The 25257-nt window shown below is 41.4% G+C and overlaps 2 protein-coding genes across 4 annotated transcripts in view; one reads left to right on the forward strand and one right to left on the reverse strand.

Moving 5' to 3' along the window:
• Positions 1-1783: 1783 nt before the first annotated feature.
• aimp1a (aminoacyl tRNA synthetase complex interacting multifunctional protein 1a) lies at positions 1784-24545 on the reverse strand. 2 transcript variants are annotated; one of them, XM_079499996.1, is made up of 7 exons: positions 24500-24545; positions 18550-18680; positions 15412-15525; positions 11717-11881; positions 7971-8176; positions 5153-5321; positions 1784-2087 (listed from the first exon to the last, which is right to left on the reverse strand). In XM_079499996.1, the coding sequence occupies exons 2-7, from the start codon at positions 18653-18655 to the stop codon at positions 1921-1923; spliced, it is 927 nt and encodes a 308-aa protein (XP_079356122.1). In that variant the 5' UTR covers positions 18656-18680; positions 24500-24545; the 3' UTR covers positions 1784-1920. The 2 variants fall into 2 exon arrangements, with proteins under 2 accessions (XP_079356122.1, XP_079356121.1); XM_079499995.1 differs by lacking the exon at positions 24500-24545 and adding an exon at positions 24110-24270.
• Positions 24519-25257, forward strand: part of tbck (TBC1 domain containing kinase) — an 81900-nt gene continuing 81161 nt past the window's right edge. The window contains exon 1 of one of the 2 annotated variants that reach the window (XM_079499993.1): positions 24519-24657. The gene's annotated coding sequence lies outside the window, so the exon portion shown is untranslated. Of the gene's footprint in view, positions 24662-25257 lie in introns of both variants that reach the window. The other variant, XM_079499994.1, reaches the window with a different exon arrangement.

Consider the following 25257-nt stretch of genomic DNA (forward strand, 5'->3'; position numbering starts at 1 on the left):
TTGTGACTGAGCTTCCTGTTTAGACTTTGATCATGGTATGAGATGTTGTGAGTTGTGACTGAACTACATGAGCCAGAAAATCTCTGCAAAGGGAATGTGGAAAAACTCTCCCTTTGCTCTACATCCACCATATTCTAAGCACCACTCATTTTATTGGCGATTTATACTTAGTGTTAGTTGCACTGTTGTCACACACAAAAACAGCCGATCTACAGGCCATGGTGCCTTGTGATCTTGTAGATCTGCCATTTTCGGTGAGCAACACAGCACTTAACCGTATGTCAGGCATTACCCCCAATTATGCCAGTGGAGGTGCTCAGTGGCCAACAGTAGACTGTGGTTGCGCTAGGCAGCGCCTGTTTAAATGAGTATAATTGCATGGGTGTGAGTCAAGGTTTGCTGTAAGAGCATCTTTGCAGTCATTTATCCTGGGTAAATAAAAGGTTAAATATTACAGCCATTATCAAGTCAACACAAAGTCTAAGCAGACTGTAAACTCTGAAATGTCATTCCATTACATGCAGCTGACATTTCAAATTGGAATGTATAGTCTGCAGCCCCCATGTCTCAAACAGTAATAGTTCTTTGTCACCACTCAGTGAAAATAGTCTTCAGGACTGGTAAATGTGGGGGGAAACAGCCATGCTCTGCCCGTGGACAATATGTTTTGTATTGTTTGGTATTCTAATTGTCTGGCAGGCATAAAAAATAACATATTTTATCTGTTAAATAAACCTGCAAAAAAGTGCGCTCAATGTCATGCAGGACATTCTAGCACAAGGGCATGAGTGCTTTATTGCAACTACCAAATTAGTTGATTAACAACACAATACAAATCAGAAAGTTGCAGCATGAAGCACTGTAGAGGGAAATCTTCCCCATTTCTGTCACTGCTCTGCTTTAACCTCTGACAAATGTTCTGCAACGTACATGGCCTTAATTACTGTTGACGCTACAACATGCAGAGACAGCATAAATCAATCTGATTTGGGTAAAAAGGGTCTATTTTCCCTGGTGCAAAAGTGTGGGGGATGGATGTACTTTTTTTTCCAAGAGAAAGATAAAACAACGCAAATGACATTGGCTTCACAGACTGAGATAATGACCGAGTCTGGTGTACTGGCGGCTCAGTGCCATTTGAAAACATCGGATGAGTGTTTGAGAACTCAATCCGTTCGCTCGGGGCTTTGTAGTATCCGCGTTTCATCTCCTGCTCATTAAAACGGCCAAGCAAGACGAGCTGAAGTGAGGCCAAATGATGCTCACTCAGGGACCAAGATGTCGTTTGGAGTCCCAACGAAACCTCAAATATCAAAGCACAATCAAGATAATGCGTCACAGGATGACAGGACAACGCAGAGAGGTTTAACCATAAACAACTTGAGTATTCAGCATGTTTTTATGTCATGGAGCGTCTCACAGAAAATGTATACCTTTGTGGTCAAGAAATCTCATCTCTATAATCCCATCAGGCACACACACACACACACACACACACACACACACACACACACACACACACACACACACACACACACACACACACACACACACACACACACACACACACACACACACACACACACACACACACACACACACACACACACACACACACACACACACACACACACACACACACACACACACACACACACACACACACACACACACACACACACACACACACACACATTACCTTTCCTTAATCTGGACAAATACTGTATGTGGAGTATTACAGTGTACAGCATTTAATGTATAATAATACATTTTAGAGGCCATGGAAAACTTTCAAACTCCTTTAATTATCACTTTCACAGCATTTAGACATCATTCTCTTCTAGACATCATTTTCTTCCTCAGCCAGAACAATTGAGGAAGATTGATAACAAGATGGCACTCAGGCAGCTCTGTGTTGCTTCATTTGATTCCACTGTTGCTCATGGTTTGTGCTTTGCACACTCCTTTGCCAGCGACCTCAAAGGCAGCACCTTTGTAGGTGGCAACACACTGTGCATCTGTACGCAGGTCTGGCTGCACCTGCTCCCACACCTTCTTCTTGGGGTTCAGCTCCTTGTCTGGTTCACCTGGATGAAGAGGACAAAAGGACATTTGATCAATTAGAATTGTCTCTGCTCTCAATTGTTACTTATTATTGTATTATTATACTCAGGTTGTGTCCGTTATATTTCATTATTATGAAAGCACCATTTCTAAGCACAACTTAAAATAAAATTAAGCTTTTCTCTAAAAGGTTAGGCTTTTATTTATTTTCTTTTTATTTATTTGAAACACAAAGAAAACATTTCTAACGTCAAAGTGTCCATGGGCAAGACACTGAACCCTACATTGCCTCCAATGACTTAGTTAGGTTGGTGGGTGAACTGAGAAGTGAGGACACTGGAGTCGACTGTTCGCCACTTCACCTCCCAATGTATGAATGAACCAACCATTGTAAAGCGCTTTGAGCATTTGGAAAAGCGCTATAAAAATGCAATTCATTATTATTATTAAATTCAAAACATGCCATCCACCAAATATGGTTAAAGGGAGGTCCTCGTAATTTCACGATGGCTTTGTTTTGATGTTGTTTGGCATTTGGGCAAATTCATAACTTGGAGTTGGCCTGCTTCTGTTGCGTGTTCTATTTTTCCTTCTGTCCGTCGTCCGACAGCAATTTTGGGAAACGGTGCGAAAAAATACAAATGTGTTTCATTTAGTAGGGCTGTGCTTCCTCCCAAGTTACGAGTGCAGGGTGGCATCAATTACTTTTGATCAAAAGCATGCAAAACGTTTTGACGGGAGAGTTTAAGAGGCCATACTGGGGCTAGTCAGCTGGCAGTGTGTGAGTAAATAAAAAATAAGAACTTTTGCATTACAGTACATTCACCCATTCACACACTGACAGCAGAGTAAACCATGCAAGGTACCAACCTATACTCATCAGGAGCAGTTAGGGGTCAAGTGTATTGCTTAGGGATACTTTGACATGCATTCGATTATTTTGATTAATTGTTCAGCATTACCACACTGAGTATTACTTCTTTATGAATGCATCTACACATCAGCAGGGCACTGGTTTCACCTGAATAGATACAATAGGATGGTACACTGTGGGAGGCCCAGAATAATAATAAAAAAATATATATTTTTTATTGAGAGAAAGGGAGATGTGAAGAGGGAGAGAGGCAGAAAGTGCCTCTGTTCATATGACAGAGGCAGGTAAAGAGAGATAATGAAATAAGTAGAGCAACTATGAAAAAGAAATGAGATAGGGAGAGAGAGAGAGAGAGAGAGAGAGAGAGACAGAAATCTGTTTCATCCCTCGCTGTAACGCTGTAAACATTTTTTGGGGGAAGCACTCGCCATCACCACCAGCCTTTTGAATGACCACAGTTCAGCTTGGCACCCTGCCTCCTATAATCCATTAAGTTCTCTTTAGACTTCCAGAACCTCTGCTCTCTGTCCTCGTGTTTTCCAGAAAGTCTCACTCGAGTGTGGCTCTCAGTTGAGGCAACAGTTGTAAAACAATGGTTTTGGCCGTGGGGATCCCTCATAAAGCAAACAGCTTTCGTATGGGGATGAGACAGGGAGCACGGCGTAGATGAAAGCCCAGGCTGACGCAGCAGAGCCCTGGGTGCTCGCACCACAGACCCTCCCTCATCATATGACTTCTCTTCTTCTTCTTCTCAGGGGAACTCCCTGTTCAAGTTATTGCTCTCTTTAAATGAATACATGACTCTCATAATTATGTCCACTTCTTCTCTCTGTGCAGCCACTTCCATCAAAATGTATTGGCTCTTCCAAACCCGGACATGGTTTTATGGGTTTTGGGATGAGTAAATCAATAGCATTGACAACGGGTTTCCCCCTGTACAAATTAGTGATGTTTTTTTCTTTTAACAGTTTTCAGGCTACGCATTCATTAGATCAAATGACGTGAAGATATATGACAGAAAGGCGTCTGTTAGTTGCAAGTTCCTGCCCACCACTGTGGAGGCTGTGGTTTGACTACTCTGTGGTGCCTCCGGCATGGCCGGGCGCTCCAATGAACACAATATTCGTGGGTGGGGGGGGACTTGTTCAGCAGAGAGCAGAATTGGGAGGTTTAGGGTGTTCCTCTACATGCGTTACCCAGTGAAAGTCCTCACTGTCAGGTGAAAAGAAGCAGCTGTCAACACCATGTGTATCGGAGGAGACGTGGTTCTCCACACTGTGCTAAATACCAAATGTAGGGGTGGGCAGTGACAGGGACTATAAAACATGCAGGGAATTGGCATTATGATTAAAGTGGGGAGGTAAATGAAAAGGATTTAAAATATAGAAAAGATAAAGATATTTGAGTGGAAATGATTGATTCTCATTCATTCATTATAGGTGATCTTGTTGTGACTTTACGGTGGTGGTGGTGATATGATATCCATGCACCTACAGTACAGTATGCATGTCACCAAGGCATCTCTTCTGCTTAGCAAGTTGATTCTTAATTCTTGATTTACAATGGCCAGTGTACATCTGGTTTCTCTCAAATGTGCACAAAATGAGACAATTAGTCGATCTGTTTACCCCAAGTCTCTCAGGAGTCAGTTAATTTTAACTCTGAAATTTGACTTATTTGTATTTGTTTTTTACACTTTCAGATTATATTAACACTGGATTTCCCTGTGTAGACCGTGAGAAAAGGGCAGGTTGCACTCCCTGCTAGTGAAGTGCTGATTAGGTTGTCAATTAACAGTCACAGATCATTTAGCTGTTCACTAAATAGAGCCAGGGAGGTCTCTAATCGGAGTACTGAGTGGGGTCCTGGGAAAGCTTTGGGACTGGTGATTTCAAAGGGATGAAAGCAGACTTCTAATGTGTTTTTTGGCAAGACGGCAATTCAATGGTGCCATTTAATTTCCCTCATCATTGAGGCACAGTATGTTTTCCTCCCTTTGTTTTTTGATTGATTGAATACTTTATTATCGTAATAAGCTTGATAACAGTACATAGTCGTAGTAGGAGTTTTATTTACGTACCTGTGTTCTGCCATGATGTCTTTGAGCAAGGCGCTAACCACTTAATACATCTAGTCACTAGGTAAGAGTCATTTTGACAGAGAAAACCATAAGGACACAATGATGTGCTACTATTAAGAGAAAGATGAGAGTACCTGGGAAGCCCTGGAACGTGACCCTATCCCCAGGCACCGCTCCACTGGGGGGGTCCAAGATCTCCACTTTGTCAGGGGAGCTGGCACACATGACCATGGCTTGGGACACCACGCCTCTCATCTTGGCCGGCTTCAAGTTGCACATCAACACTGCCATACGGTTCTGCATCTGAAGGGGGAAGGAGAAACAGAGTTAACACTAATGAAATAGAATCCTGTAGTGTTTACATTATGACAAGCAGCAAATCGTCATCTTTGCTTTGGCAGAGCCACTTTTCTTATACAGAAAGCAGTGACATCTACCTTGGTGGCATTTACCTTTGACGTACTAGTGCACAACTTAGTCACAGCATTTGATTGTAACCCACGGGCTGCGACGGGCATGGAGTTGACGTTACTTTGGAATAGACTCAACATGAAGAGTCTTATATACTGTATAGTATTATAATTGCAGTACAAGTAGTATAAAAATATAACTATTTACGCTGTAAATTACATTTTGTGATTGCATTGTGCCGTTTTACCATTATACTGTACATTATACAAATTTAGGGAGGTTCACATCAAATTGTTAATCGGTATTATCAATACACTGGAATAAGGGCAATTATAAACCTTTTAACAAAACAATGTGAAATTACCGTCAGCTGGTGTGACCTGGACTACTGTACTTACGTTCTCCTAACCCCATCCACGCAATGTTAACATGTCAGTCTTGTTGTTTGAAATGTTCCGACGACACATGGTTTTGTGTGCCTCATTTCATAAACGTACGGGGAGTAAACAGGAAAACACTGGCTTGCTAAGCCTCTGAACCTCTCTGGTTTACACAAACAAAGCCAAGTCTAGAGGCCATTTCCATCTAACAGGAATGTACAATTTGGCATGATATGCTCAGAAAATCTAATCATACCTTTCTTTGAGAAGCATCCATTTTTTGGAAAATCATTTTTGGATTTTACATCAATCTGCATACATTTATGTTGTATGTGATGACTGAGCTTCTTTGACGTGGTTATGATGGTAGTTTTCATTTTTCCTCCGTTGGCACTTGGCAGTTAAGGCTAGCCAGTGGATGGTTTAAATGTCTTGTCATCGATTTACAGGTCAGATGTTCCCATTGTTACACACTCTTTTATCTTAGTGGTAGGGCTGTAGATGTTTTATAAACGATAAATTGCAGCACATGTGTTCAGAGCTTCAACTGTGCAGCCCTGTTAGTTTATACAGTATTTCTGAAAGGTATCATGAAATATCATTTGGAAGTTTACATTTAAAGCATGTTTACAGAATGGAGAATGATGTTTACAGAATTTGTAGGGACTGAACCTGTGACATTAACACATTTTGTGCCCAAGACGTCCACAGACGTCCTAGGAATTACTGCATGTAGTGCACATAATGTGTTAAACAGGACAGACAAACCACTAAAACCGCAAAGCATTTTAAACAAGAAAGTCAAATTAATTGTTTTTATTGTCTCTCTCTGTTGAATGGACCAGCAGAGCCAAATAACAGAAGCTTTATGAAGAGCCTGCTAATGAGAATACTTGGCCTTGCAAACTGCAGTAGGAGACAAATTAATTACACTCACATGAAATCCAAACAATCTACCAATTTAATAGCATAATGTCTGATATCTGTCTTTGAAAAAAAAAGAAAAAAAGGAAGGAAGAGGAAGACTGCCACTTCCAATTAATTTGTCTTTGATATTCTAGTTTATTTTGGCAGTTATACATTGTTTGGGTATACATGACTCGAGCAACCATATGCTTTCATTTACAGCATACTGTATATATTCGTCTACATAAAGTTATAATGAAAAAAGTTTCCCAGGAATGTTAAAGTAAACTCAGAGTCAAATCCAGGATTACTGACCATGAAAGGAACCGATGCTGTTTTTAGAGGTGAACAATTCTATGTACAAATTGGTTTGCATGGAGGGGGGGGGGGTTCATAAATAACATATCTTGTACTGTATAGGAATAAATCACTCAGCCAAATCAAACCAAATCCATCAGCCAGAATTACGTGTGTTGTTACAAGCAACACACCAAAACAAAACACCAAGTGATTTCACACTAATAAGTCCAGTGAGCTACAAAGGTACACATCTTGTAAAAACAGCTCTGAAGTGTAGTCTGTGGTGGAACAAGTCGAGAGCCGAGGTTGATTATAGTCTACAGTGAGCATTTGACCCGCTACACTCCTCTGTTCCCCTGGTGACTGGCTGGTCCAGAATACACTCCTCTGTTCCCCTGGTGACTGGCTGGTCCAGAATACACTCCTCTGTTCCCCTGGTGACTGGCTGGTCCAGAATACACTCCTCTGTTCCCCTGGTGACTGGCTGGTCCAGAATACACTCCTGTGTTCCCCTGGTGACTGGCTGGTCCAGAATACACTCCTCTGTTCCCCTGGTGACTGGCTGGTCCAGAATACACTCCTCTGTTCCCCTGGTGACTGGCTGGTCCAGAATACACTCCTCTGTTCCCCTGGTGACTGGCTGGTCCAGAATACACTCCTCTGTTCCCCTGGTGACTGGCTGGTCCAGAATACACTCCTCTGTTCCCCTGGTGACTGGCTGGTCCAGAATACACTCCTCTGTTCCCCTGGTGACTGGCTGGTCCAGAATACACTTAGTCCAACAGTACAGTAGTTGAACCCACAATTGCATCTACAGTATATCGGACTACCACTACTTCTGGTACGACCAAAAGAAACAAACCACTCAAACCTCAGCAGTAATGCTAATCCAGCATTTCCAAAAACCACTGTTCAGCCCTGATGATCATAAAAAGAGTTGTGTTTGTAATTGTACCTGGTCCAGAGGTATGTGTTTCACCAGTCCACTGACAACCGTTCTGGGGGTAGCCTCTCCCACGTCCACTTGCTCCACGTAGAGCGAGTCGGCGTCTGGGTGTTTCTGGGCCTCGATGATGCGTCCAACGCGCAAGTCCAGGCGTGACACATCCACCTTGGCATCCTCTTGAGGAGCTGCCTGTTTCTTCTCCTGTTGCTCACCTCCTGGCAGAAAACAAAGGTCATTTCAGATTCAATTTAACTGATATTTATTATTATTTACCTAAATTAAGTTGACCCGACTCACCCGAGTCGATCTTCTATCTGTGCTACTGTATATACCCGCATGTATCATGTGGCTACACACATTCACACATGAGAAATGTGTTAATCTAAATGTTGATCCCGACAGGATCAACATTAGTATAGGCCTTACTCACAGTGACCTTGAAAACAACTACCATCAAGGCTTGATGGTAGTTGTTTTCACTGTCAGCTTCATATTAAATACATTAAATATACTAGGCCGGTGCCCGGTCTACTCGGGAACAAGGCAAAGTCGGGAATGATACAAGTTGGGAATGCATGCCCCGCCCAGTTATGTGATAACCGTTTTACCCATTGTCAGAGTACCCGTTCTATCCGTCTGTCTTTTATGCCCATATATTGACTTATCGACTTCATATACTGTATGCCTCTGTCAGTCGGATTGACAGTCCTGAACAACCAGGGTACCATACTCCCTCTGGTCCTCTGCGATGCGCAAGTGTTAACCCATTCCCTGCCTTTGGCGTGAATCCACATAATTTTTATTAATCTGGCCCATCTTTAATTAATTGGGCGGCTGTGGTTCAGGAGGTAGAGCAGGTCGTCCAATGATCCCTGGGTCGGTGGTTCGAATCCCGGCTCCTCCTGTCCACATGTCGAAGTGTCCTTGGGCAAGACACTGAACCCTACATTGCCTCCAATGAGATGGTCGGTGTGAGCTTGCCACCATTGGTGTGTGAATGTGAGAAGAGATGACGCTGGCGTCGACTGTTCGCCGCTTCACCTCCCAATGTATGAATGAATGAACCATTGTAAAGTGCTTTGAGCACTTCGAAAAGCGCTATAAAAATGGAATTAATTATTAATTAATTATTATAGATTAACACTAACTGGTCTTTTATAGTGCTTTTGATCGATCGAGTCTTAGCATTAGGTTGCTAGCTGATGATCTGGAGCGCACCATCTTGATCGCCGAGCGCACCCATTCTATCCGTTTCTTTCAATTGCATAATTCTTTGTCCCAGATGGCATTTCTGGTCAAAACAAGGTTTATTCCACGGCACATAGCAGACACTGTGATGGTCGTGATCATGCGACAATAACGGAAGTGGATGCAACAATAACACAGTACTAACATTTGTAACATACGGTCGCAGGTTTGGCTATATAAGGATTGAACGTGAGGAAATCCTGGCAGTACGAGGTGAATTACACACGCACGCGCGTTAGATATAGCCAACAGTAAACATAAATAAATATAATATAATATACAAAATGGAAATGTCTATTTTGTCATATTTTAGAGAGTGGTCCCTTGTTGAGAGGGAGAGAACATAGGGTGGAACAGGATGAAGGCTCTGACAGCCTTCAACTAATTTCCAACCTGGTTCTTGTTTAAACAAGAAAACCTAAAGGTGTGCAAAGTTGACCTGCATAGCTCATCACCTTCAATTTCGGGTGTGTGGTAGTGTACTTCAGTCCAAGTTTGTTTTGGTGTTTTCAGCACCCTCTGGTGGACAAGTTTGTGCACACATTAACAAAAAAAATGGGACAAACGGACAGTCTTACTATGACAGTTGTGTGGTTCAACTACAACCATTGTGCGTCTGCTCTATAGAGCGTCGCAGTCCCGCCCCCTTTCATGACTACACCAGGCCCAGGAAATAATTCCCAATGCATTTTTCCCATACATTTTAAGCGTCGTACAAAGCCAACTCGAGTTGTGACAAATCATGACAATAAACACAATATTTTGGACCAAACAAATAATTACAAAGAAGAAAAACCTGCCGTTTTCTTCTTCTTTCTAATTATTTGTTCGGCCCGAACAATTGTGTTTGTTTTTTTTATTTCTCACAACTCGAGTTGACTTTGTACGAGGCTTAAAAGGTCTCTAAATAAATACTTTTTGAAATGTCTTTGAGGAAAATGAACGGAGAATCATTTCCTGGGCCCTGGTAGGGGGGCGGGACTGTGACGCTCTATAGACACCAACGTTGGTGTCAATTGCGGATGTAGAGTGTACAAAATTAGTTAATTTGGTATCTTCATTAGAGGACTTGTTGAGGATCAATTTTAAAGTACTGAGTATATGGAATCTCTGCTGGACAGATGCGTGTCATCTAATTACAGTACCTCAATGAAGTTTTAAACAAAGCCTACAGTACCTGCAGCAAACCCTGCAATGGCATGTCTTGTACCGCGATCACTGTAGGTATTAAAACAATAATACCGAGTTTTATTTTTTCCACAACTCCCTAGAGATCTAAGGGACCTGGATCAAACACAAATACCCAAATGTTTTTTGGCTTGGAGGCGAGTGCTTAAGCAAGCCAAAGACATGGGAGATGCATACCGTTTGGTGCAAAAGTACCTTTCAATTGGGTTAGAATAGGTTTGGGTTTGAAGACATTCATACCATTGGAGTGCCTGACTAATCAAATGACATCTGTCGGTCTGTAGACTGACAGGTGATGAGTAATTTGGTGAAAACACGGCAACATTAGTGCCTTGTGTTCATTAACAGCTTTTTGACGTAGCCTCACGTTGCGATACTAATATACCACTGCGCTGGGCTACCACCTCGGGGCATATGCATATGCAATAGGGGCGGTGAAGCCAGGCTATTCTTGATGGGGTTGTCCATGTCACAAACCTTTTCCATTATAGACTGCTTGAGTTATACTCCCATAAACACAAAGCAACGTTATCCCCAATAGCTGTGCTCTGACAGCTAATTAGGCTATTACATATTTAAAACCAAGTCGTTTGGCTTTGTTGCTTTTCATAATGAAATCCCTAGCTTTTAAGCCAGTTTAATAAAAACAAATTTAAACAGCAATTAAATCAACACAATAGAAACACGCAAGATTCCTAAAACCATTACCAGTCCACAATCTTAAAAACCAATCAAAATACCCATTAACATATCATAACAAATCAAGTGGTTAGAAAAAGCGGTTTCGTGCTTCCACCCAGAGCCAAAGTGTAAACTTGGAACTACTACAGTGCAGAGCTCTCCTGTGCTTCATCCATTATCGGCAGGTATTAGGAGTCAGATGGAGGGACCTGTTAGATGAATCTCAGCTGGCCTTTAAAGCACAAGGAACTGCATCCAGGCCAAACATTGATGGAAAATCTGGACCTTTAACTAAATCTCAGGTTCCAAAGGGAAAGACCAAATATATTTGGTCACCTAACTCATTCTACAGTGAGCCACGAGTGGCTCTTTTATTATCTCTCTATTTCACCTCTGCTGACATGTACAAAATGAAGGATACAGGCATGGCTGTGTGGTTATGCCTAAACTAATCATCTCCAATTCTCTATTTTTTAAAAGATTTTATACATGATCCCTGATTTACTATCATCCCTGCTGATGTCATAGTGATGTCACGAGATCTGGGCACAATATATGGGGGCTTTCCCCATGTATCTTGATTTTGACTAACGAAAAACACAAGATTCCATGGTAAATTAATCACATTTTGCCATTACCTTTTTTCTCTGCTGGCTTCTTCTTCTTGCCCTCGTCTTTAGCCTGAGGGGGGCCTGTTGGTGCAGCAGCCAAGGGGGCAGAGGTAGCCATGGGTTCAGGAGGACTGGTGGTCTTAGACACACACACAACACTGGCCTCTGCTGAGGGCATAGCCACGTCTCTCACTGCAAGAAGGACAAAGGGGATAGCTGTCATTATTTTGGCAAAGATAGATTTAGATACTATCTATACAGTATATACTATCCATGTCCCTCTACATCTACTGTATCTATAAATGCACCACATCTCTGTATATGTCTGTCTGTGTGTACGTCTGTAATGCACGTAACTGGAGAACCGTTCACCCCACCGACTTCAAATTCGACACGCGCGTTCCACACCCCCACAGGGAGTGCAGTGCCCGGTGTCTAGTCGGTCGGACACACGGTTGTCTAGAACCGCCACAAAATGCCTCTGCCTGGGCTCTGGACAGGGCCCCTGCCCAGTGTCCATATATGGAGCTGGCCTGTTCTGACATCACAACACAGTACTCAATATTTGGGGATGCCTGACACAGAACTCCATATATACTGTAGGAATAAAGGGACACAGAGAGACAGATACAGAAATATCCATATATGGGCATAAAAGGGACACAGACAGATGGGTGGAACGGGTACTCTGACACGGGTACAACGGGTATTGCATAGCCAGGTGGGGCATTGATCTCCAACTTCCATCATTACTGACTCGGTGCTCTACAGCCGGGCACCGGCCTAGTTTAATATAAATACAAGTAGTATACAGGAACCAAATACCATCACACCATTAAAGGGACACTTCACTGTTTTTGCAAAAATATATGTTTATGACGTTTAGAAGATTTAGAACACTTTCCTGGGGGTCTTTATGTGTGTAATATGTGGTTTTAGATATTTTAGATTTTAGCAGTGAGTGTCTCTGATATCATCGACACTGGGCTTACTTACTTCCGGGACTACATGTTGTCTCAAAGTAAGACAGCCCTAACCCTATCCACAAGGAGGAGCAGTGCACCAAAGCATTCTGGGAATTGTAGCCCAGGAAGGAAGTGAGCCCAGTGTCGATGACATCAGAGACACTGGGCTCACTGGGCTCTAAAACCACATATTACACGCATAAAGACCCCCAGGAAAGTGTTCTAAATCTTCTAAACGTCATTAACATATATTTTTTTGCAAAAAGGGTGACGTTTCCCTTTAACCTTCACACACACATTTCACATACACATACTGACTGAACAGTTTGTTGACTATTACAGAATAGTGAGTTACAACCGGACTGGTCAAAGACACATTCCAACTACAACGTTAATTATAAGCAATGCGAGTGCTTTATTCATTGCCGTGTCAGCTCTTGTTGTAAACCTTGTTGTTTTCTCCTATTCGTTTTCTCCTACTACTTTGAGGAAAACATTTCAGTGAGAGCACATGGATTGGTAACCATTGTTTGAAAACCACAAGGATGATCCTCACTGCAATTATGTGTACTTCTGCTGTCGCGGGTAATCAGGAGTGCGCCTTAGAGCTATTGCATCATTTTTGTTCCAACAATACCAGGAAAGAAAAATGCCTTCTCGGGATATTATTATTATTATTATTATTTCTCTGCTGACTAACTGATGTCTTGTGGAACCAGGTGGTTTCCTAGATGCACTGTGTGAAACTGAAGGAGTGAAAGTTTGCCTAGCAATGCTGCACTGGAAGAGATAATTTACATGGTGAACAAAAGACATAATGCTACTTCATAATTCTCTCATTCCCTCCTTCATAGTGTTGGTTTCTGCTGCATAATTCAGTGAAATGATACAGAGGGAGCTTTATTTATACTCCCAATGGGAGGACCAGTCTCCTGCTGCAAAGTTTTGATGGGAAAATGACACAGTGTCCAAGCTGAGATGGAAACAAGGAAATGGAGCCATGAAGTGGGGAACAATGTTCTCAATCAATTTTGAAAAGAAGGGGAAAATAAATCCAAAAACCCATCATTTCAGGCGCCTGATGTTTGTATTCCTACAAAACCTAGCGGCTGTGTCTGACAAACATCGGTTTGCAGGCGTACCACTGCCAGCCATAATGGTCTTGATTACCTTAATTCTATGGTAGGGCCTGAGGTTATGGACTTTTAAGGTTTACCTTTAAAACACAGTCTAAGGCACTGACCTTTAAAATGCTGTTGGTATGAGACGACTGACGTGTGCGAATGATTTTGAAAGTCTCCTCCATGCAATGTTTTCCATGCCATCGTTACCCAAGGCCCTGATGATCTTGTATTCATTAGTTTGCCATTTTAATCTCAATTACAAATCGGTTAAAGTCACAGAAATATCCTTCAAATAGCTCCACACTTATCTGTGCTTTTGATTAAGCTTTTTATGGCACCTTAAAGGCATTGAAGTGAAAGGCAAAAATAAACATTACAATTGGATACGTGGAAACATAAGCCCAGCTGTATTCGAGCACATTCCTAGAGCCCGCCAAAACTAACATATTGAGAGGAGCGCTTTGGGAAAGGCCTAAATTGCTTATTTCTTTTAATCCCTTGATTTTTTTATTTTTCTTTATACAACTCCTGCCTGGAAAGCATTACATGCGTGTTAATGATCAGAGCAGTGTTGCCCTTGTATGTTAATGCATGGCAGAGGCACAATATCGCCAACGGTCGAGTCGGAAGACATGCTGTCCATCACTTTAATGGGCATTGTTGGGAGCTTTATGGTTGCTTATATGAGATGTCTGGTTGCAATAGGCTGAGGCGAGAACACATAAAGTAAAGATATTATCCTAGATTTTGCAAAGCAAACAATATAATAACGAGCTGTGACTGAAATCAAATACTCCCTGGTCGGACACACTGGACCTATATGCCAACATCTTCAAGATCTTTGTCGAGGCAAAAAGGCATTTAATCTCCATACGAAGTTTGAATCCAGCTGTGTCAGAACGTTGTAGCCAATGCATGCAGAGGACACGTCAATTTTCCATGATGTCTTGCAGGTTGTGGGAAATACCGGTTTTCTGAAATTTGTTTAACTTACTTACGATTTGTTCACTGAAAGAAATCAACTTCCAAAATGCCTCCCAAGTGGGGTCGACCACGGTGCTTATTTCCTATTGGTTGACACCCAGTGAAAGTCCACCAATGTTGAACTCCAAACTTCAGATGCCTTGATAGCCACAGTATATGTTATATATGTTTCAATCGTTTCAATTGAAACGGGCCTCGAGCCTCCAGGGGCCTCCTGATTATTTGTTTTTGTAATTTGTAGTAGTATTAGTAGTAGTAATATTGCATTGCATCGCAGCCTTCCAATCAGCCTTGTCAATTATTCAGTCTCATCATGTACGTTCACTTACCACTAGTTGGCAGCAGCTAATAATCACTGCAGGTACTTGACCAGTCACGTCACGTTGACCTGTTTTGTTAGTTTGTAATTGTTCCCACTTCCCGGTTTGTGCACTCACTGCACTAGCAGTACTGAGAGTTGTGATTGCATCATTGTATCATAGCCATATGCATCAACCCTGCCAATGTCTGCAACGGGAAGTTCCACAATCCACACCTTTTCTCTCATAAAATGGAAGAGAATGGGAAGCTGACGTTTCTGTCAGTGTGTGTGGGGTGGGGGGGACCATGCCCTTAGTGGAAAACCAGGCAAAACATACTATAACTATACCTCCTCTGCTTTTCTCTTTCTCAAGCAGCTGGTATTTCAGTTCCTCAATATCTTTCTTCAGTTTGACATTTTCCACCATCAGCTTCTTCTCTTCTCTGACAGTGGCCTGGACATCTAGAGGCAAAAACAATCCTGTCAGGGTCATTTCACATTAGTGAAATCATAAATGACACACAGTACCAGCACATACGGAGGACAATTAGCATCCTAAAACAGGGATATGATCTTTTAAGGATACCACAGATACATTCAAATCTGATATAGTTTATATACGTGTAATTGGCCAAAAAGCATTCTTGCAGATTTATTCTGATGTGGGGCACATTTGTCTGGCATGGTTAGACCTTACTCCGTCTCTTAGAAGGCACGGTAATTTCCAATGAACACAAATACATTCTGGGCAACGATTTGATAAGCATGAAATACGGTAGGCCTTGTACCATGGAGACATGGGGCCCTATTAAGCAAGTGGAATCTAATTACATATAATTTTACAGTTTTTAAGACGTGGGGGCGGGTGCAATATCATATTACAATTATGGGCCAGGTAAGAAGCGCTTTCGACACCCCGTGGTGTGAGCAAAACGGCCTTGAATTAGTCATGGGAGTGTTTCAGGGAGTTTTGAGGCTTACCCAATGAACATGTCCGTACTATTCTCTTTACGACACCAGCTGATGATGCGCCCTTTTCGGCAAGTGGTATTACATTTCTGCAGACTGGCACCATAGACATGACATGACTTTGTCACATTTGGGTTAATTATTCATATTGCACTGCATGCTGTCACCTTTATGCCTCCAAAGAACAGATCCACAAGCTGTCACAGCCATGATGTGCATAGCTTGTAGGCCTATGTCTCTATTTTGTTAAGTAACTTGCAGTTTTCATTGGAAAGTCATTACAGCGGCGCAGCCATATGCTAAGGGAGGGAGATATACGCACATCATCACTTAATTTGTTTCTGTTCTAAGCATGAAAAACAGCTGTAAAAATCTTTATTCTAGTTGATTTGATTCATAAATGAATAACTAAGACTTTGAAATGGCACCTACCTATACCTTTCAGATCGGAATGGAACTGCGAGTAGATACGCAGCATTGGCTGGCAAATTGGCAATCCATGCGTAATGTTCCCAGAATCGTCTAACCCCCGAACATACAAGTTCGTTTGATATTGTTTAATTCGATAAAAATAGAACCATGTACCATACAGCGAATGAAAGCAAGATTCCTAAGGAATATGGGGATTTTTACATTTTAAAAAACGGTTGAGAAATGAGAGAACCATGAGTGTTTATAATATCAAATATTATAAGAATAATATGAAAGACAAACGGGCTGTGAAGAGCTCAGCTCGGAGAGTGGGTTGCATCCCGACAAGGAGGAAATATAGCCTATAGTGCATGCACGTATATGCACTGACTGTTGCACACACGCTCTTTATTTGTTTCTATTGAGAAACACCAGTAAAATAACGTTTATTTTATTTTATTTCATTCGAGTCACGACGAAGGAATGAGTTGAAATGCCATACGTGCGCCATGCGTATTGCTGCGGCCCCAATGTTATGGTCTTCGCTCGTAGCATATTATTGAAGAAGAATTGAGTCGGGTGTGATACAGCATATGAAAGCTAACTTCCCAGTGATTATGGAGATGTTTTAATTTTTTTTAAAGGTTGAGAAATGAGCGATATATGACCCTTTACAATCTCAACGTTTGAACGTTTGAGCGAGAAAGCTCGTCTCCTGCTGTTGCCATGTCTCATAGAAACAAGTAAATAGGTCTATAAACATACTCCCTAAAGAATCGCATATAACAGGGGTCTGCAACCTATTTTAAATGAAGTGCCATGTTTTCTTTTTCTAGATAGTGAGTCTGCCATATCAAGATTCATTTTAATGACACCACATTAAAATTTCCAGCATCTTTTGATTGTCCACAAATAAATAATGAATAAAGTTCTTCCTTCTTTTTACATATTTTCTTGCACATTGTTATAATGATCATTATAAATATATATCCCCCTGCAGTCAGAGTTCATTGTTTTAATGAATGAATGTGATGCATTGTGAGCTGGTAGATCTGCTATTTTCAAAAGTAATCTTTGAAAAAAGTGACAATAAGAATATTTTTGAAAAATGTTATTGAAACATTTAAAAACACAAATCTGTCATGGGGGTCACTGGCTTAGTTGGCCAAATGCATTCATCTGGGGGTCCTTGACATGGGAATGTCGCTGTGTGAGGATCACTGGTTTAAACAACATTAGGAGAAAAGCCCAAATAAGCACTTTAGAAACAAGAAAAGCAACCACAACTACCAATATTTACAAGCAACTTTGCAGAAAAAGAAGCCGCTTATAATAAACAGACATGGCAACACTCCAGCAGCACTCCAGAGCCGCTCAAGGGTAAAATCAAACAGTGCTTTTTGCTTTTAAGACGTGGTCAGACCCAGGCGGAATCGGTATGCGCTGAGTGTTTTTAGGTCAAGGGGCTTAATAGCAAATTAGCGCAAAGCGAAAATAATTAACATATGGACACTCCCCCAATGCTAAATTATGCAGGAACGTGGTATTCCATATGAGTGAGCGCTCACCACGGCTTCCATAATACGAAAAGGCGCAGAGCGAGGGCGAAATCTGTATTACCGCATGGGTTTTTCGTCTTGCTTAATAGGGCTCATGGTCTCATTGACTTATTTTAGCACTTTCATTCTCATGATAATGTCTCCCATCAATAAGAGTCATTCAGTCTCAAAATTATGAATCTAATGTAGCCAAATATCTGAGCAGAAAACCATATCCAAAGCCATTTGTGGCATTTGACACCCACTCCACCGCAACACAATTGGTCTTCTGCCAGCAAATTTGGCCTACAGCTTCATTCCTAATTGACACCATAACCTAAACGCTGCTTAACTCATTTACCGCTGATATCGCCCTTTGACGCCTCCTGGTCCAAATGCCCTCTGCGCCAAGTTCGACTTTTGACGCTTATTTTAATATAAATTGATTGCGGTTCACAACTGTGTTCTGTATGTGCTGGTAACACCAGCGGTGCGATGAAAAAAATAATTAAATAAGAATTCGGCTGGGTTATGCTGTCTATTTTCAGCGATTGATGCAATCTCTTACTGGCTTTGTCCTTGAGTAGCTGGATCTGTTGTTTGAGGTACTCAATGATCTGGTCCGCCTCGACTGCCCTTTGCTCCAATCTCATCAGGGGACTGTGGCCTGACATCTTGACTAAGGAGCGAGCCAGAAACCTGGAGGACAGACAGATCAATTAGACAGACAGACATCAACATTCTGTATCTGTACCGTACTTTTTAACATATAGTACATACACATGTATGTTCACATTGAACTGCTTGGGAAGGTTGAGTTAGCCTATGAACTCACATCTGTCTCTTGCAAAACAATGATTGCTTAAAAAATGTCTTGACAGTAGGGTTGCATGACTGTGCCTAAAATGATAATACTGATAATTTTGATAGATTATCCTACTCTAATGACGGAAACTCTGTTAGTTCTTAGTCCATTCTTTCTCACGCATTTTTCTCATTAGTGGGTTGACCAATCGATCTGACATACATGAGCATTGAGCACTGCCATATGCAGGGACTGATGAAGCTGATTTATTACAATTTTCATTCAATTCTGTCATCCATTTCCAAGTTAACTGTGCAACATAATGTTCGAAATATAAGAAGCTATTTCAATTCAAACCTACAGTACATTCATGCTGCAGGACTATTCATGATGCTGGCTGTCACACTTGAGGTGGCTGGTTGTCAAGTGTCTAAGTAGGGGATCCCTTCCCAAGAAATGCCGAGATCAAATCATAGGATAATATATTGATTGCTGTAAAAAAATAGGCTAAGTCCCCAAATTCCTTTACCCCAGACTCACACACACGGTTTTGAGTTTGGGAATTTCAAAAGGTTGACGCAGAGAATCATTAAACTGCAAAATTAACTTGACAAGTTCCAGGTCAGGCCAGTCGTACCAAATTCTCCAACGATGCAGTGAAAAGAGGCAGACCAGTTGACAGTCAATGAAATATGTTGTCTATCTGTATTTTATAGGCACAAGTAGTCTAGCCTGTAAACCTACTTGGCATCAGCCTTGTGTGCATTTTGGGTTTTAGAGCTTTAAGTTCAAAGGGGATCAAACGGTCTCGTGCCACTCAACTGCAATGCAGCTGGACACCAGTTTGGGTTTGGCTATAATGTGCCTCGGACATGTTGAGCTTGGCAAATTACTTCTTCTGACAAAGAGGAAAGAGGGATTTTTACAAGGCTGAAGCACGGAGAGGAAAACTTCTGACACATAGTACAGGGAGGCGCTGGAAAACAACAGCTGGACCAGGATGAAAACAAAATGTTGGGGAACGAGGAAATTAGAAACACAATAAGAGCTGGAGTTGATAATATCGAGGATCAAAGCATTGTTTTTTTCTTTTTTTCGTTTCGAAGAGCTGAATTGATTTAAACGGGACCAGTGGTGGAGCAATAACAAGAGCCACAAAAAGGCCTCTCTCATTTGGATAACCTCTCTGAGAATGAGTGCATCGACTGGGGTAGGACCCACAGCAGAGAGGCTCGAGGAGGTCATTTCTGCTTTCTATTACACACAGACAAGCTGGATGTGTTAACACTGTTAAAGCATCTGTCAATATATGACCTGGAAGTGGATCAAATGAGTCAAGACCTGCTCGATGGAAAAAGACTCACAACTGACTTAAAGTGGCGGCCAATATTCAATCATGATGCAACTACTGCTCTTCATTAAGATTGCAATGTATACAGTGAACATTATTACATATAAAATTATATAATAATCTTCCTTCCTGCATCAGGTGGCTCAGTAAAGCAAACATGCATTAAAAAGCAAGATGTCCTCAACTTCATGTGCACTTCAGAATGCAGTGCTTTGGCTCAATTGTAGTTTTGTCTCTACTCACTATGTCTGTATAAACTTAGTAGTCAGGCAAAGCTATCAGACAGTAGACTACCGAAGTCCTGATGTCACTCGCTCATCCTCTGATTTGCGGAAGTAATTTCTCTATGGAGAATAACATTAGGTGGCACCTAAAAATCGTCTCATATAAGCATTGTGGTCCAAAAATAAACAACGGTATTGTCGGGAGGTGTCTCTGTATCGTTTACGACAATCAGTCACTCATATGTACTCACTTACATATGCAAAAATGCTGTTGACATGTTTACTCACTTTTAATGTCCAGCGAAACCTTAACAAATTTGGCGGTAGTAACATTAGCATTTTCTCGCAGTCATGAGTGAAATTTGCTTATTTTTGGAACACAGTTCTTATTTGACACGATTGAAAAAAAGGTCTATGGGAATTCAGAATGGGGAAAAAATACGCTAACCGGGTAGGATGTGAAATTACGTCAGACTTTGGTGCTCTATTGAAGTGAATCAGGAATTCAGACATGGGGAGATTTGGCACTCAACTTACATGACAGCAGTCAGCTGGCTAAACCCATATAGATCAGTCCCCTAAAATAGTAAGGACTGCATAGACTAGAAGATGCATCATCATTTACAATAGTACAGAATACTGACAAATGTCCCATGCCTGCCGAGATAATTTTAATATAATATCAATTGAATACATTATTATTTACTACCAACAGAAAATATGATTCAATTTTGTATTTGGCCAGCCCAGAACAGTACAAATTCAAAATAATTTGCTGTCTCATTCTATGGGTATGTTTTCCTTCTCCTGTCTCTCAGTTTTGGGATTTAGTCATGACAGAATAACAGAAGCATGATTGCCTTTGAAGACTGCAGCATTCTGTGGTACAACTAAATCTGTTTCTTTTCAATTTTATCGCTAACTTTCTCCAAATGCGGTGGCAGTGGTGTGTGAACAAAACCTAACAGGGTACAAAAATGCTTCCCCTTCAGCCTGCTGTGACTGGTTAAGTCCCCATAGAAGAGGAAAATTGGAAACTTCTTCCACTACAGTACCTGCCAACCAGTCAAAGCAATGATGGTGGTCTTAGGACCTGCGCCGGATAAAAAATAAATGTCTCTGGTGAGAAACCCGCCCCATATTTGCATACACTGGGCCCTGATTGGTCCCTCATTACTTCGGAAGGAGTGGAATCCAATTCACAACTGAGATTTGCAGAGGGTAAACATTTTTTTCAATGGCAGTCTGCAGATTTGTCTGTTTTCCAGGCTAAAGCGGCTGAGCAATGGTACATATTTCAGTAGCTAATATGTTTGGGTTTTCCAAACATTTCCAATGACCTTGCTTCATTATCTTTAATCAGATAAAGTGGGAGGGGCTTGTATGACATTACATATGATTTGAATATAAACATCTGTTTTGTCAAGTTTTTTTATGCAACAAGCCAACAGCACGGAAATATTTACTGAATAATAGTATTGTAGGCTCAGTGGCCTTGTGGTTAATAGAGTGTCCGACCTGAGACTGGGAGGTCGGGGTTCGATCCCCGGCCGGGTCATACCAAAGACTCTAAAGATGGGACCCAGTGCCTCCCTGCTTGACAATCGGCATCAAGGGTTGGATTGGGGGTAAGTCCCTGCGACATACTAGCGTCATGTCCAGGGGGTGTACTTGTACATCAAGCTGCCTCACGCTACAGAAACAGGAGATAGGCTCCTGCCCTATGGGCCTCATGGCTCTGCAAGGCTACCTACTTTACTTACTTAGGCTCGGGGGTCCGCTACAGTATTCTTTTGCTGTGAAAAGCAACGCCTCATCATTTGCTTTCTTTTACTGTTTGTGATCACAACCAGTTTTTTGTTATTTATTATAACTAGACAGGCACCAGCCTATTTGGGAATCACCCGAGGCAGGAGTGAAGTTAGTTAGTGTCAAACTGTCCTTGAGCAAGACTCTGAAGTGAACGCCTAATTGCTCCCGATGTGCAGGTTGGTGCCTTGCATGGTTTCTTTCGCCATGGGTGTATAAATGTTAATGGGTGAATGTAATGCACAATCCATGTAAATGCTAAATGTAAAACGCTATATAAGTTCAGTACCTATACGGGCACTCGGGAATTATGCAGGTCGGCAAGGATGCAAGTTAGGAATGTATTCCCCTGATTGCCCCACACGTTATGCAATACCCTATGATGATCTTAGTGTTATAGTACCCGTTCTCAGAGTACTACCCAGTGCTGCACTGTGCACTCTCAGTCTCAGTGCACTCTGCACTGCCATAAGTCTGATCGACTGTAGTTACAGGGATCCCTGATGTCGTCACAAACTGCTGATGTCATGTTGATGATGGACATAAACATACTTTACTCCGTTGTATATGCAATCACGTATATGTTATATTGGCAAAGTGCCACAAACACAATTCGTGCAGTCGATGCGTGTGGCTGGCCAAAACCTGGGACGCCGATGCCTACACACGACCGCCAATACACCCAGAGATTCGGTGCGCTCTCCACAGACTCACGGACCACACACACACACACACACACACACAGTGTCACACACACACACACACACACACACACACACACACACACACACACACACACACACACACACACACACACACACACACACACACACACACACACACACACACACACACACACACACACACACACAGGTCTGATCAATGATCAAGGTCTGTTCAAGTTCCCATTCGGTAGGCACTGAGTCTGACCCCCGGGTCATCTAGTTCGGACATGCATACCATTTTTTAGATCATTTGGTCGGACTGTGCCCAAGTTATGCCCAGGTCAGGCACACATGCTGTACATACTGCAGCCTATCAGAAAGAAGTTCAACTTTCTCCTATGTATAGATATAGATGAAGCGTGTGGAAATGTGGCCGAACAGTGACAATCTGTAACACCAGCAGATTACTTATTTTTTCTTTTCTTAAATCCACAATTAATCTGCATATTTAGAATTATTACAATTAGCAGCATAATAATAATAGTAATAAATTAATATTATTTCAGATTGTAATTCTGAAACACAGGCTGAGACCTAGCTTCAAGACTCCCATAGAATTATATCTACGTAGATATTCAAAAGTCAACATCGATAAAATACATAAGAGAGAGACTCTTGATCAAGGCTATCTAAGAAATGATGCGATGAGCCTAGCCTTCCATCTATACAGGACTGTGATTGATCCAAGGCTACACCAATGTGGACACCCCTGAGCATCATTTATTTCAGTGCTATATATAGTATTTGTGCTAATTATGTTGACTAATATATAATATTGACATATGCAAAAAAAAAAGGGGGGAGGGAGCTTTTGATAGGCTTTTGACATGTTTGCTCCAGGTTTGCTCACTGTTAATGACCTAATTGCTTCAACCAGAGGACATAATGAATAAACTGTTTATTACTTCGTACATTTAACTGATTTCAGTACATGAATCAGGGATTGAAACTACATGGTGTATGGATGGATGTGGTACTGAATTCGCTATATTAGCCATTCAGAATATTACACATAGTCAAATCACTTTGAAATGCTATAGCTTACTACAGTCAGTATAGCTCTGGTCCATAACATGTGTATAGCTATAAGAGGATCTGGCTGGCAGCTCATTTTTCAAATGTCGATGTAGGATAAGTTAAGACAGTATATACATAGAGGCTGTAATGTGCTATAATGCGTATATACACTATAAAACAATGTTTATTAAACTTACATGAACTCAGTTCCAGCCTGCCCCTGACACACGTAGAAAGAGGAGACTGTCAGAGAACATGAGACGTACAGTATAGCCGTGCTAGCTTAGCATCTGTCAGCCAGGCGCAGGAAAGGCAGCCCACCGAGTCCCTGTGTGGATCTATAGACTACATGGATCATTCACGGGGGATTGACATCCACTATGCGGATGTTCTATAGATCGGGCGGTTACATGACTTTTTAGGAGACATTTGCAATCGCCTGTATGTAAATTATGTCAACAGACGGTTTGTGGTGGTTTATGTCCAGCATCGACCGACGCGAGAAATGGCTATGATATATATTTTTAGATCAAAAAATAAAACAATGACAAAACATATTGATTATTTCGAGTTTGTTCTGTACTCACGCTTTTCACACACCGTTTAGTTGGTCGCACAAAATAAACGTCATAGTCACGCTCACTCAGCTGTTCCGCAAAACAGAAGAAAGCATTCATTCCATATAACTCTATATGATTCTTAAACATTGTTTATTCTTCATGATAATGTGCCACTGTCATTAAACGTGAGTAGACTTATACAACAAAATATATTAATATTTTTGTTTAGCCATTTGTAACTAACGCTAATTCGGAACAGTTCATACAAAACAGAAGCAACAAGATATGGCTATTTGTTTTTATACATTATTTGCTGATGGCAAATTGTGCGTATCAGGAAATCTGTTAACACGATATAGTGACAAAAATAAAGGATAATAATCTTAGGCAAAGAAAACGTTGAAACCCTGGTAAAGGTATTGTTTTGCTTGTTTGTATCCTATATAATATTTCTTTTAAATTGTAATTATAAAGTATGTAATTAATTATTAACTCAGTCAACCCCCCTCAACCCAACACTTATTTGGTTTGCATATTTAGCCCACTAGAATGGCCATACAGAAACAATAATGGAAAATAGATTAGATCAAACGGCTTACCTGATGATTCACATTACATTTGCAATTGGTTATTCTGTTACCTTTAACATAAACAGAGTTACTGAGGCATCTGCGTGCCATCTTGTTATTCATGAATTACTCCTCCTTAGTATACAACTAATCCCTCACACAGAAAACAATTATTAGTATTAGATAAACTGGCAGTTTGCTTCGCACTGTCAACTC

Source organism: Electrona antarctica, assembly GCF_951216825.1.
Source record: "Electrona antarctica genome assembly, chromosome: 4".
In the NCBI taxonomy this organism is placed as follows: Eukaryota; Metazoa; Chordata; class Actinopteri; order Myctophiformes; family Myctophidae; genus Electrona; species Electrona antarctica.